The sequence below is a fragment of the Rhinatrema bivittatum genome, chromosome 1, assembly GCF_901001135.1.
Source record: "Rhinatrema bivittatum chromosome 1, aRhiBiv1.1, whole genome shotgun sequence".
NCBI classification, from domain to species: domain Eukaryota; kingdom Metazoa; phylum Chordata; class Amphibia; order Gymnophiona; family Rhinatrematidae; genus Rhinatrema; species Rhinatrema bivittatum.
Window position 1 is genome coordinate 649,067,188 of NC_042615.1, and position 13,430 is coordinate 649,080,617.

At 45.0% G+C, this 13,430-nt stretch overlaps 1 protein-coding gene across 4 annotated transcripts in view; it reads left to right on the forward strand.

Moving 5' to 3' along the window:
- The first annotated feature begins 221 nt into the window (after positions 1-221).
- Positions 222-13,430, forward strand: part of ERAP1 (endoplasmic reticulum aminopeptidase 1) — a 135,298-nt gene continuing 122,089 nt past the window's right edge. For 2 of the 4 annotated variants that reach the window (XR_003852155.1, XM_029572888.1), the window contains exons 1-3: positions 943-1,461; positions 9,214-9,778; positions 11,152-11,290. Coding sequence is in view for 3 of the 4 variants with exons in the window: in XM_029572888.1 (XP_029428748.1) it covers positions 9,243-9,778; positions 11,152-11,290 (675 nt within the window). In the remaining variant the exon portion in view is untranslated. Of the gene's footprint in view, positions 360-942; positions 1,462-5,655; positions 5,677-9,213; positions 9,779-11,151; positions 11,291-13,430 lie in introns of those variants that run through there. The other 2 variants (XM_029572898.1, XM_029572907.1) reach the window with 2 other exon arrangements.

Here is a 13,430-nt window from a genome sequence, read left to right on the forward strand (position 1 = left end):
AATGAGCTATATTTTTTTTCTGTATGAAAAAATGCTGTGGGGCAAGTGTCATGTTTTGGGTTTAAGCTAAGCTATGCTTTCTGGAAATTATAATCAAGGCAGAAAAAATCCCAGGGATTGGGTTGCCTAGGTACATAAAAATCAACATGAGCCACTGCTGAGGGCGTAGGCTGCAATGCAGATATTATCACCGCCGGTGGTCCAGGCAGAGACAGGGCTACTGTTGCTATCAGCAGAGCTAGGCCAGGGAGTGCATAGAGGATGAAAGGAGCTGGTATGAGAATGCCTGGAGGAAGAGAAAGAAGCTGGGAGAGTGAAGATTACCTTGATTGAAAGGAGGGTGCTTGGAAAACTCAGAGGTAGGCAAAAAGCAACTACTTGCTTTAGGGCCATGTGCCAGCATATCTTCAAAGGAGCACTCTGCCTACAAACACCAAAATCTTTCATCTGGCACTGGAGTTGGAATATTGTTTAGAAGCTGGAATGTTAAAGAAGAAATTGGAAGAGGTAGGGAAAATGCTAGAAAGAAGATGGGATTAGCAAAAAAACCCAAAACATTTGAGACAAAACAAACCCCCAAAAAAACAGAAAAAGAAAGTAAATAATTCATATTATTAAAAAAAAGAGAAATAGAGCAAATAAAAAACAAGAAAAAATGTGCCCTGGTAACTAATAACTTTTCGCCGATGCACTACCTTCTAAATATTTTTCCACCCCCATTTTAATCACTGCATCGGCCCTGAAAGCACCACGTAGAACGTGAGCGTCATGATTAAAAGCACCTCCAGCCAATCAGGCGTCTCCAATTACAAACCCGCCCCTAAAAAGAGGTTGTGAGAGGAAAGTAAAGCATCTCATTGGACCTTATCTCAACCCTGCCTGCTGGCAAATAGGTCTCACACATTTTCTTTCCAGCTCTGAGAAATACTTCGAAAAGTAAAACAAAGCGGGAACGTATAAGGCTGTTGAAAACAACCTTTGTATTTGTCTGTATGCGGACTACAAACGGGTTCTAGTTTCTGGCAACGCTGACCGCAGTCACATCGTGGGGTCTTGACGCGATAGCAACGTTGTGGGCTTATTTGATAGCAACCCCTTCCATATCCGAGGAACCAAAAAATAAAGATAGCGGGGAGTAGGGGTAGCGTGCGCTGCTTCCTCTGTGGTGACCACGTGGATACAGGTGCTTGGTAGACACGGAGCGTGTCGTGGAGGGGGAGCGGCGCTCTGCAGCTGTGCCTGGGGTTAGGCGGCTTGATGTGTTTGCCGAGTAGTGGGCTCTACCGGCGGCCGGTAAACGGGTTTGGATGAGGAGGATCCCGAGTTTCTGTTGGAAAGTACCCGTTCTGGGTGAGGGTGACGCCCGCCCGCCCTCTGTCACCGAGTCCCACTTTTGCTTTTAGTTTCGCTTTCTCCCGTTCGTGGCGAGAGGTTCCCGATCGGCATATTTTCCCCAAACAGGTAGGCCGGGACCTCGCCTCGGTGGTTGCGCTTTTTTTTTTTATTATTATTATTAAACAAATGCGGTTACAGGGCGGCGACAAAAGAACGAGCGCACACCGCGTGCAATCGACGAAGGGGGGGGGGGGGGTGTTGGCGGCCTTGGTCAGGCCTTCCCGCTTCCTCTTCTACCCGGGCGTTCACCGCCCCCCTTTCTCCTAGTGTCAGATTTTAAACGGGGTTTATAGCCCCATCTAAGACACTTTCAGGCCGATCCAATAAAGCCGCACCGAAAACGGGCACTCACTGTTGAGCCCCCGCTTTCCTAAAAGACGTCCGGCCACCTCTCCTGAGTGAGTGATAGAATATTTAAATGAGGGGTCGCGCTGCCAAGGAGGCGCTAGGGACAAATGTGCGCTCCTAGTGCCTCCTTGGCAGCCGGCGCCCAGGGTTAAGGAAACAGACGCTCAATTTTACGATTGTCCCTTTTCTAAATGTTTGGTCCGGTGCACGGATTTTTTTTTTGGGATCTGGGGAGAATAGCTAATAGCCTCATCAACATACATTTTCATGTAATGAGTGCTATTGGTTTCACGAGGGGTTGGACGCGCATTCAAAATCGGCATCCAGCCACACGTTTAACAGTGCATTCTGCTGAGCGCACTGTCAGGTCGATACAGCAAGGCCGCGTTAGAAAGAGTGCGGCAGTGCCAGGCGCACCCTCGTTCCCCGCACGCACAGTCCTGCTCGCATACCGCTCTATACTCTATTTAAATTGGTTGCAAATGCAAGCTGCGTCTGCGAAGCGTTATTTTATTTATTTTATTTAACAGTTTTATATACCGACCTTCATAGTAAATAACCATATCGGATCGATTTACAATTAACAAGAATAAAACTGGGGTAACTATTCAAGTAAACGAAAGATAAACAGTAGGTAGGAATGAGTCAAAGTTACAATCAACAGGAAAGAGAACTTGGAAGCTTGCAACAAGCTGGAAAGAAGATAAGGCAGGAAATAAATATGAAGTGATACCATAGGGCGTACGGGTTAAAGCTTAATGGTGCTTTAACCTGGGAGAGTCAGAGTCCATTCCCGTGCAACCCATTTTACTGTATAGGCGCTTAATACATCGCCTATACAGTATCCTGGGTGCGCTGGTACCTGTCATTTCAAATGTCATTTCAATTGACATTTGAAATGACAGGTACCAGGAAGTGGATGGTTCCCCCCCTCCCGAAGCAAGGCGCAGGCGAAAATTAAAACAAAAGTGTAAAAAACAAAAGTGTAAAAAAAGTTAACTTACTGGTGGGAGCCGGCGGGCGCGTGTTCATCGAGGCGGTAGCCGGCGGGCTGTCATCGAGGCTGGAGCCGCCTGGCAGGTGGGCGCGCGTTCATCCAGGCGCGGCGGGAGCGCGTTTATCCAGGCGGCGGCGGTGGTGGGAGCCGGCGGGCGAGCGTTTATCCAGGCGGCAGCGGTGGGAGCCGGCGGGTGCGCGTTCATCCGGCGGGCTGTCATCAAGGCGGGAGCCGGCGGGCGGGCATGCTGTCATCGAGGCGGGTGCCGGTGGGCGGGTGATTGTCAGCCCTCTCCCCTCCTGAAGCAAGGCGCGAAAGCAGCCTTGCTCCGGGAGGAGGGGAGACGGGACTGGCAGTGTAAAGCGAAAAAAAAAAGTAGCAAGAGCGAGGGGAGAGAGGACGGGCAATCCTACGCTCGGGATTGCCAGTCCCCCCTCCCCTCCTCCCGAAGCAGGGCGCGAAAAGCAGCCTTGCTCCGGGAGGAGGGGAGGGGGGACTGGCAGTGTAAAGCGACGAAGTGACTTACTTTTTGCAGCCCCCTCTCCGGACATCGGCAAGGACTACCGCGGCTCCCCTCTCCTGCCTCCAGCTGCTCAGGGGCCGCTTTTGCCCGTGCAGGCGTCCATCTTCGCGAGGGGAGGGGGGACTGGCAATCCCGAGCGTAGGATTGCCCGTCCTCTCTCCCCTCGCTCTCTTGCTACTTTTTTTTTTTTGCTTCGGGAGGAGGGGAGAGGACTGGGGCTGCCCCGGAGACCGGCACCCATGGACGCGGCCAGGGCAGGAGAGCGGGGGCTGGGGGAAAGTTTGCCGCCTACCCTTACCCCTGCCTCTAACGCAGGGGTAAGGGTAGGCGGTAAGTTAGCAGGTTAAACGCGCGGCAAAACGGCAGGGTAAAATAGCGATAGGGCGCACCTTACTGGATGGTAGGGAATAGCTAATTCGATCGTTTACATGCAATATACATGCCGCGTGCGGAAGTGGTTGCCCGGGGATTTTAGGACGCGGTAGGAGTAGGTTAAAGGGGATAGTGTATTGCAGGAAGGGCTAACGCAGCCGGAAAGTGAGTAGAACACGAGTTAGGAGCGGGGTAAACGCGGTCGCACTTTACTGGATCGATCTGTGTATTGGATCTGCCAGATTGTAGCCCAACAGTAATCCAGGGAAAACAGAATCCCAGGCTCAAAAGTAAACCAATCTTAAGAAAAACAAATAAAGGCTTATAGATTGTATTTTCAATAACTATTGTATTTCATTTATATTAAAAATGACAAACCTGTGGCATATTTATAGTATGGCAACATATCAAAATAAGCCCTTGGTTACATAACACTGCTTTGAACCATATAATTACAAAATTATCCTAATGAGAATTTTTTGTATTTTTAACAGCCCAAATAAATTTAAAGGGCAGCTACTCTGAGACTAACTACATCAATGTTTAAAGGAAAGTACACACGGGCTTTCCATTTGAACGTTATACTACCAAAACTATCCATACATATTAACACCTAATGTTTGTACATAGTTTTTGAAGAAAATTATATGCTTATTTCCAATATGCAGGTAATTACATGCATGTCTTCTGTGGGTATAAATGTACTCACAGAAAGCAAAGGCATTCCTAGTGATGAGGGGGGAGATTTGCACATAATAATGCAGATAATATCCCACTCCCACCATTTGACCAGGAAAACAAACTAATACATTCAGAGCATTTGAGCAGGAAAATAAAGCAATGCATTCTCCCCTGAGCATTTATCCAGTAAATAAAGCAATGTGACCCCTCCCAGGATTTGACAAGGAAAGCACCTCTTTCCACACTTTTCTTTCCCTCCTGCCCCCATCCTCTCTCTCTGCCTCTCACTCAATACTCTTCCTATCTCTGCCACCTACCACCTCGCCACTCATGCCGCGTCCCCACACTTTTTCTTCCTGTTCCTTCCATCCTCTCTTCCCCTCTTGACCCCACCACAATCCCCTCTGCCCCCTTTCTCCATTCTTCCTCTCCTGCTCATTCTACCTAGTATCAGTAGCCCTCACCCAATCCTCTGTCTTTCTCTGCTTTGCAAGGTCCCCCCTCTCCTTCCCATCCCTCTTTGTTCCCTACCCCTTCTTTATTCCCCCTTAAGTTCCACAATGCTATTTTGTCTTTCTCCCTGCTCCCCCAGCAGGGTAATCCTCAGGCTTGACCAGAGAAAAAAAAGTCTTTTTCTGGTCTTGCCTCCTGCAGCTATGAGTATCTGTCAGGTTTAAGGCAGATGGGAGGAGCAAATGCAATGGCAGTAGCTTCAGCAAGTTGTGGGGTCGGGGGTGCTTGCAGGAGCTCCAGAAAGAAAGCAGAGCAATGACAGCTGAAGTGGGTAAAACAGCTCCCCCTCCTGCACACACCTCCTGCATCCTGCAGAGAGCACATCTGCTTTGGCTCTGTTGCTTCTGCTGCCTCTTATTGGCTTCTCAGCTTCCTACAGCAAAAAAAAAAAAAAAAAAATTGGTGTTGGCAGGAGAAGATGCCAGTACACATTGCATAGCTGAGGATGTAGCCCAAAACTAGCCCAGCCTGAACACAGAAAGTTTTCCCCATACAATGGGGAAAAAAAGTAGCCCAACTGGGCTTGAAATAGCCTACTCAAAGCAACACTGCTCCATCCCCACAGCAGGTGCAAGACTGGGTGGGGACGGGAAACCTGTGTGTAGTTAGGCTCTGCTATTAGAAGTCAAGATGGCTCTGCCTTTTTGCTTAACTTAGACCTCTTTTCTCCACACTCTTACTCTGAGATGTTTAAAGTTTTAACCTTTTTAGTTGCCTCTGCAACACCCACAACAGCACTTTTCAGTCATATAAAGAAAAAGAAAAACAAACAGGAAACGTTGCTTCCTCAACATGTCCAGCAAAAAGAAACCTACCGTGAGTGGATTCAAAAACTGTTTGTGGCAAGGTAATGTCCCTCATAGACAGGCATAAGCTGTGCTGTTGTTGCCTCAGTATAGACCACAACCAGGCAAACTTATACCTGCTGATGAATGTCCCCGTGTTCTTGGTGTTCTAGGGGACCCGAGAGGATGCTTACTTTTTACCTTAGCTTGTTTTTGAAGAACCAGAAAAGATGAATAAGTAGCCTGAAATATGGACCATTGGGCCAGTTGATCTGAGCAGTTCATCACTGAAAAGAACTGTGTATCAGCAGATGTAAAGAGGCCTGGATTTACTCACAGGCCTACTAGGGAGTCAATTTTTTTTTCTGGGTGTGCTGCACATTTCCTGTCCTCCCCAGCCAGTAGCCAACCCCACACTCCTGCTCTAGGCATCCAACGGTGTCCCAACCCCCCAAACCTCAGCTCCAGCAGTGAGCCTCATTGGTCAGTGTGCGCAGTGAATAAACCTGTGCTTACAGGTCTCACCCCCTCTGGGCTTCTGTGTGGGAGGTGGGGCCTGTGACTGTAGGCTTAGTCCTTGTGCTCACTGACCAGTAAGGATTGCCATTGCAGCCCAGGTCCAGTGGAAGTTAGAGGGCACTGTTGCAGATTGGAGATTTACATGAGATGACATGCAAGAGCATTGAATTAGAGCCAAGGAGCGGCAGTGGACAAAATCAGTCCCTGGGAATAATAATTTCTTTTTCTAGGCTTAACCAATCTGGAACATGATCAACCTCTTTTTCAGCAGTCCATGCAATGTTGTTCTATGAATGTGTGCACCACCCTTTCCTTTGCAAGTCAAGGCCTGACAGTTCTTTAGTAGAGTCAGTAATGAGTTGTGTTTTTTGGAACCATTGAATTGTTTCAGATTGTGTGCCATTGATTATCACCATTAAAATCCTCCAAAATATTAGGGCACGTTCAAAGGGGCTTCCAAGATTTTAGTCTTGTTCTAGGAGGATTCTTCAAATCAGCATGCATGGTAATTCCAATGCTTCTGATTAACTTTGGAGAAGAGAGTGAAGGTTTGCAAGCCTCCCAAAATGTTTAGTGGATGAATATGGGACAGAATCAGAAGCCAGTTGACATTAATGTACACAAGATTGTCTGCATTTTACTATTTAGTTGTGGGTCCACAAGCTTGGTATGAGAACTTGGGGCCCATTTCAGTACACGATGTTCCCACCAGCTGTCTTAAGAGATTCCCCCAAGTCTTTATTTTAAGAACATAATATGAAGCCATTCTGGGTCAGACCAGTAGCCCATCTAATCCAACATCCTGTCTCCAACAGTGTCCAGTCCAGGTTGCCAGGAAGCACCAAGCAAGTCCCAGTATAAAAGTCTATTTCATATTGCTCTCCAGAAGAATGAAGAAGTGGAGAAACAAGAGTCTATCTGCCTGTTACAAATGTACCTGTCCTCCAAATCAGTTATACTTGCCAGGTTCTTGTGGCCTGGATTGGCCACTGTTGGAAACAGGATGCTGGGCTTGATGGACCCTTGGTCTGACCCAGCATGGCAGGTTCTTATGTTCTTATTAGCCTTAACCACATGTTTTGGCAACACGTTCCATAGCTTAGTTTTTTACTTTGACCTAGTCCTTTCTTCCAGCTGCACACTCTCAGGCTTCTCCACCTCTTCTCTGGCCATAATTTGATCACTTTCACACTTAACCGCCCTCCCATGCTTTCTCATCCAATCACTACAAATACCTTTAGGAATATCCAGACTATTGATCCCGTTGTCCTTTCCAGTACTCTCCTCTCCGTTCCTTTCCAGCCTTGTCAGATTTGGTTGAGGAGATAGTTTCATCTTATAAAACCACTCTCCTTTGCTTTAGATAATATTGTGCCACCCCTCTCCCATCCTATTTATTTATTTTATTTATTTAAACATTTTTATATACCGGCATTAGTTGTGGACATCATGCCGGTTTACAGCAAACGGGTTAAGCTTGGAAATTACATTTTAACAGGGAAATCAAAACTGGGAGGGGGATAACAAGAAGTAGAACAGAATAGAAATGATAACAATAACATGGTTCCTCAATGTGAGAATAGTGAGGATAACAAAATATGGTTCCTCAATGTGAGGAGAAAGGAGTAGACGCAAAGTGGTCTATTTTTGGAAACGGAATGGTGGCCTTTTATAAAGGCAAGCTAAACTCCAACTTTGGCTCACCTCCTAAGTTCATGTGCCTGCTCCACAGAATGGCTCCAGATGAAATCCTATTCCCATGCTGTCTTCATTAATTTTAAATTCATGTTCACCTCCGTCCGAACTGCTACCATGCTTGCCAAGCAAACTTATGTCCATCTGACAAACACCTTTGCTTCTAATCCCTGCCATTTCTTTGCCACACTTACCTTCCACATCAAACTACCTCTGTCTCCTATCTCCACTTCGCTGTCTGTCTAGACTGTGGCTGACATTTTCTGTACCAGATCACCTCCTCCACCCCTATTTCATTCACCTTCCCTTACTTTGAGCCCTGCCACGCTTTTTCTGAAATCTCAGAGGAGGAAACGACCCATCTTTTCCCTTTAGTACTCATTACTTGTTCCTCTGACCACATTCCCACCCAGCTCTTCAGATCTATCTCTCCTGCGATTGTCCCTTCCATCTGGCACATCTTCAATCTATCACTTGAACCTGCAACTGTCCCATCTTCCTTCAGACATACTGTGATCATGCTGCTCTTTAAAAAATCTTCATTGAACCCTTTTTGCCCGGCCATCTATCATCCCATATTCCTCCTCCCTTTTACAACTGAACTGCTTGAATGTGCTGTTCACCTCCGTTGTCTTGACTTTCTTTCACCTCAAGTACGTAATCATCATTTTATTCTGTCAGATGTCACTGGTTAATCTCTATCTTGAGAACTAATGATTATGTGAGTCTGAGAAACTGGTGGATACGGGCTTACCCTAATACCACATATTCAGCGCCACATAGATGGTATAAGTTTTGATTTATCTGGCTAAGTAGCAGTGGCTGAATATGTGCCTGGGATTAGTGGCTGCCACTTAGCCAGATAACTACTTATCCGGCTAACTAGTTAGCTGGCTCAGTGGAGGATGGGGCGAGGGTGTAATTGGGAGGAGCTGAGTTAGTAAGATAAATTATCTGGCTAACTTAGGGTCTGATTCACTAATGCATTTCTCCCATTCTGTGTCTATGGGAAAATGCCTTGATGAATCAGGCCCTTAGCTATTCAGAATTAGCTGGATAACTTATCTGTTTGTCTGGTCATCCCATAGACTTGTCCTAAAGTTAGCTGGATAGAATTATCCAGCTAACTTTAGGATAGCCGGGCATATTCAACGATGCAATTGTGCCACTGAATATACGGGATAAGTTAACCATATAGGTTAGATGTATGACTAACATACTTGAACATTTTATTTTGATTATAAATCTGCCTTAAAGTAATATTAGTATTCTTGTTTCAATTGTCTGAATTAATACTATTTTTTTTGCTAAGGACATATGATATTTAAATGAAATGCATTGCTCTATGTTAATGTGTTTTCTTGTTTTTTGTTCTTTTTTTTTAGATTGAAAACATTACCACAGTAAATGAAGAATGGCGTCCTTCACGATCCCATTTAGTTTACTAGTGTATTCATGTTTTCAGATAGTATTCTGTATCTTCATTGCTACCGCTTTGGTAAACAATGAACAAGAGCATCAGGGCAGTGAAACAGTTTATCCTGTTGATGGTAATGGTGAACCTTTTCCTTGGAGTGAAATGAGGCTTCCTGATGATGTTATCCCAGTGCATTATGACCTTCTCATTCATCCAAATCTAACCACACTCACTTTCACTGGATCTACTAAATTGGACATTACAATAAAACAGCAAACCAGCTCTATCATTCTCCATAGCAAACATCTGGAAATCATGCAGGCTAGCATTCGAAGGGCAAAGGGGAATAGTCTGCGAGAAAGAGAGTTAGTACTATTGGAGCATCCTGCTCATGAACAGATTGCGCTGCTCTCTTCTGAACCACTTCTTGCTGGACAGAACTACACTGTCATTATTCAGTACTCTGCCAATCTCTCTCAGAGCCTGCATGGCTTTTATAAAAGCAGCTACAGAACGCAGGAAGGAGAAGTAAGGTAAATCATTTTATATCATGTAATGCTTGATGCTGAATTGCAGGTGAGTTAAGTGTAAACCTAGAAACCACAGAAGAATATGGTGGCAAACACATGGAAGCAACTTACATCATTATTTAATTTATCTGCCTCCTGCCCCCTTCCCCCCCCCCCCCCCCCCAGAAAAAGAAGGAAAATCCAGGTTTTAATAGCCACAAACACATCTTAAAAGAGTTTTCTCCAAGAATGTTTGTGAGCATAGAAATGACCTGGTTATCTTTGTAATTAGAATACTTACATCCATTTGCTTTTGAAGTGTTCAATGAAAAACAATTACTTGCCTTTGAGGCCCATTTTTGCTGGATTGGATTGTAAATCTAGACCAGTTTGAAGTGCATGCAGTATGTGTGTCTGGGGTACTGGTACGTCAGTTCTATCAAAATTGTAAAAATATTCTGGTAACTTGGAGACAATCACCATTCCAGTTTGTACTTAACTACCTCTGGATCAACATGCTGATAATTTTTCCTACAGCAAATCATAATGATACAATATCATATTGCATCATGATTTTGCTTCAGAAATAGAAATTACAAACCATGGTAATTTCAGAAAAAATATCCATAAGTTCTTTTAAAAATGTTTTTCTTTCATTTAATGCTTATCTGGACTATCCATCAGCACTGCTCTGTGGGTGATAGGGACTACCACAGAATTGCAACCATCTTTCGTTCCTCCCTAAGATCAAGCATGCCAGCTCTACAGTGTGCCTGAGCTCTGTAGGCCCTTCTGGACCACAAACTTGCTATGCTGCAATGCACGGCACTCAATCTTTAGGGGGCCAACCTGTGAACACTCTTAATAAACTATTTACAAAGGCATAAAAGCCTAATTTAATACAATCCTTCCAGATTAATGTGGGGAATTGTTTCAGCTACTATAGTGTCAAGTTTCTCTACATAATGAACTGGATATACTTTTCATATGTCTTGTACTATGTCTTTTAGATGCATAAAAGCATTTCTTTTTTGGGTACAATAGTTTCCAGTTTTCTTTAGATTTGCAGTAAACTATTAAAATACAAAAAAAGCATTGATTTGTCATTTGTTATTATATTTCATCCACTGATGTGTGGATAGATGTCAAATCTTTAATTGTAATTTATTTTGACTCCTCTAAATGAGCTGAGTAAAAATTTATTTTATTGTTTTTCCCTTGCTTGATTACTGCTACTAATACATTGCCAGTTTTAATCTTTATAGGCAAACTGCCAATAATCCTTATTATTTAGTATATGAGAGATGAAAACTTTTATTTTTTTTTGGGGGGGGGGAGGTTGGGGATGGGTTTTATGAGTGATAGGCTTATGCATTATGTTTTCTTTCCAATTATAGAATGCTTGCATCTACCCAGTTTGAGCCGACAGCTGCACGTTTGGCCTTCCCATGTTTTGATGAACCAGCCTTCAAAGCCAGCTTCTCTATTAAGATTAGAAGGGAACCAAGACACCTAGCCCTATCTAACATGCCAATAGTATGATATGTATATATTTATATATATATGTGTGTGTGTGTGTATTTTACATTTTACTTTGTCTTCTGGATTTAAATATGAAGTAAAATATAGGCTTGATGCATTTGATTTTATTCAACATCCTCACCAGGAGGAAAATTACAGAACATTTTCTCTCTCCAACTGTGATTCATAGGAGGCAGTCTGGTGATCCAGTGGTTAGTACTGGATATTGAAAAGTAGGAAATAGGTTTGAGTACTGACATGGCCTCTGTTCCTTTGGCTGGTATAGCTGTTAAGTGGCACTTGGGGGAGAGCAGCGAACAGGGCAAGCTTCAAGTGCAACAGGACACTGTTGTGATGATGTTAGAATTATAATTTGTTGTTTCTTAGCATTTAGACAGATTAATCCACACCAATGTGTTATGCACCTCTACCAGCAGATGGAGACAGAGCAAAGCTGATGTCATGGTATTTATACCCCTGCACTGACATCAGCCTGCCAGTGTTCTCTGTCTCTAGCAGATGGTAGACGTGCATCTCCCTACTTGGGATTGGTTTAAAAAATTTTGTAGAAGGAGAAAAGAAGAAGGAAGTTTATTGCCCCGCTTTCCTGTGGTGATACCTTATGGTCCCTCCCTCATTCGAGTTTTACAGAGGTAATATCTGCGGATCCCTCCCTCAGATGGGGGTGCCTTGGCCCAGTAGCTGTTTTTTAACGGTGAGGACTTAGCAAGGCTAGCAGGTGCAGGAAGCCGAGCACAGCAGTGAAGGTCTATGCCCTCTTCCCCCCGCAGCCAGAGACTGACTCTGTACATGGCCAGGATGGGCTTAGTTCAGATAAAGAGTTAGAAAAGAAAAAAAAAGAGTAAAGGGAGAGTTAATTTTAGGGATTCCATCCCCCTGCTGGTCTCCGAGCTTGGCGCACTGATCTGATGTCTGTTCCCACTTCTGGGGGATCTTGGGGAGTTGGGCAGTTTGGCGGGTTGATTAGCCTTTTGAGCTAGGCCCCCTTCTCAGGCTTTGCTTGTTTTCTGTGTGGTAGGCCGCAGCAGCGTTCACGCACATTTTTTCTCTGTACATAAGGCTGCCCCACTTCACTGATGTCAGTTCATACTTGCGTGCCCCGGTGTGCGCCTAGCTGGTCGCTCAGTTGTGCACATATGGGTACCTAGCTGGATGCACAGTTGTGCGCTTAAGGGCGCCTATGCAGGCGCTCAGCTGGGCGCTCCATTGTGCGTTTTCAGGCACTCGAGTGAGCATTCAGATGGGTGTTCAGTTGTGCACTTGAACAATACATTGGGCACCTATTTTTTAAAAGCCTATTGCAAGCACAGCTGGGCGCACGATTATCAGACGCCTGGTGGAGCATACTGACAACTGGTGTTTATCCATGGCGCCTATAGCAAAGAAGCTTAAGTGTCTTACTCTTTGCACTGCTAGCCATATTCGGGAATCCTCTCTAACTTGTGTCAACACTCTTTGGAGGCTCAGGGAGACTTGTCTTCGTCTGATTTTGCTAAGCCCAGTCCTTCCCAGCATGATGCAGGAATAGAAAAAGAGCTGCCAGAGGTTTTGCCTGAATTTGGGGCTCCCCTAACTGGTTTGTCAGTGGGGAAGGTAGTTCAGTGGGCACAGGACTGACGCCCCCTGGTTTTGGCATGGATCCCTTTACCTTTTCTTGAGGGGAATTTTTTTCAAGGACTGTGGCCCTAGCCAATCTTAACAGTTCAGGATTGTAGGCTGCAGATTCCCACACGCCTGGTGCTGCAGGTAAGTGTCATAGTACGTCTAGACCTGCTGCGAGTCATGCTAATAGGGACCCGGATGCCATGGATGATGAAGTAGATCCTTTCTCCCTAGCGGATGGAGAAATCCCTCTGGGATTGGAACCGTATAAAATTATGTTGTGTTTCTTTCATAGGGATGAGTTACCGGCTTTGATTTCCCAGACATTGAAGATGGTGAAGGAACCAGGGACTGATTCCATGTCTGAGCTAAAGAAAGATCCCATTTTAATTTCTAAACATAAAGCCTCATGTTTCTTTCCTATTGTGGAGGCTATTCAAGAATTGATTGACCTTAAGCTAATTTTAAAGTGGGATGAGCCTTAGAAGGGCTGGACCCTCTGGATCAAGCTGCAAGAGAGCAATTGCGCTTT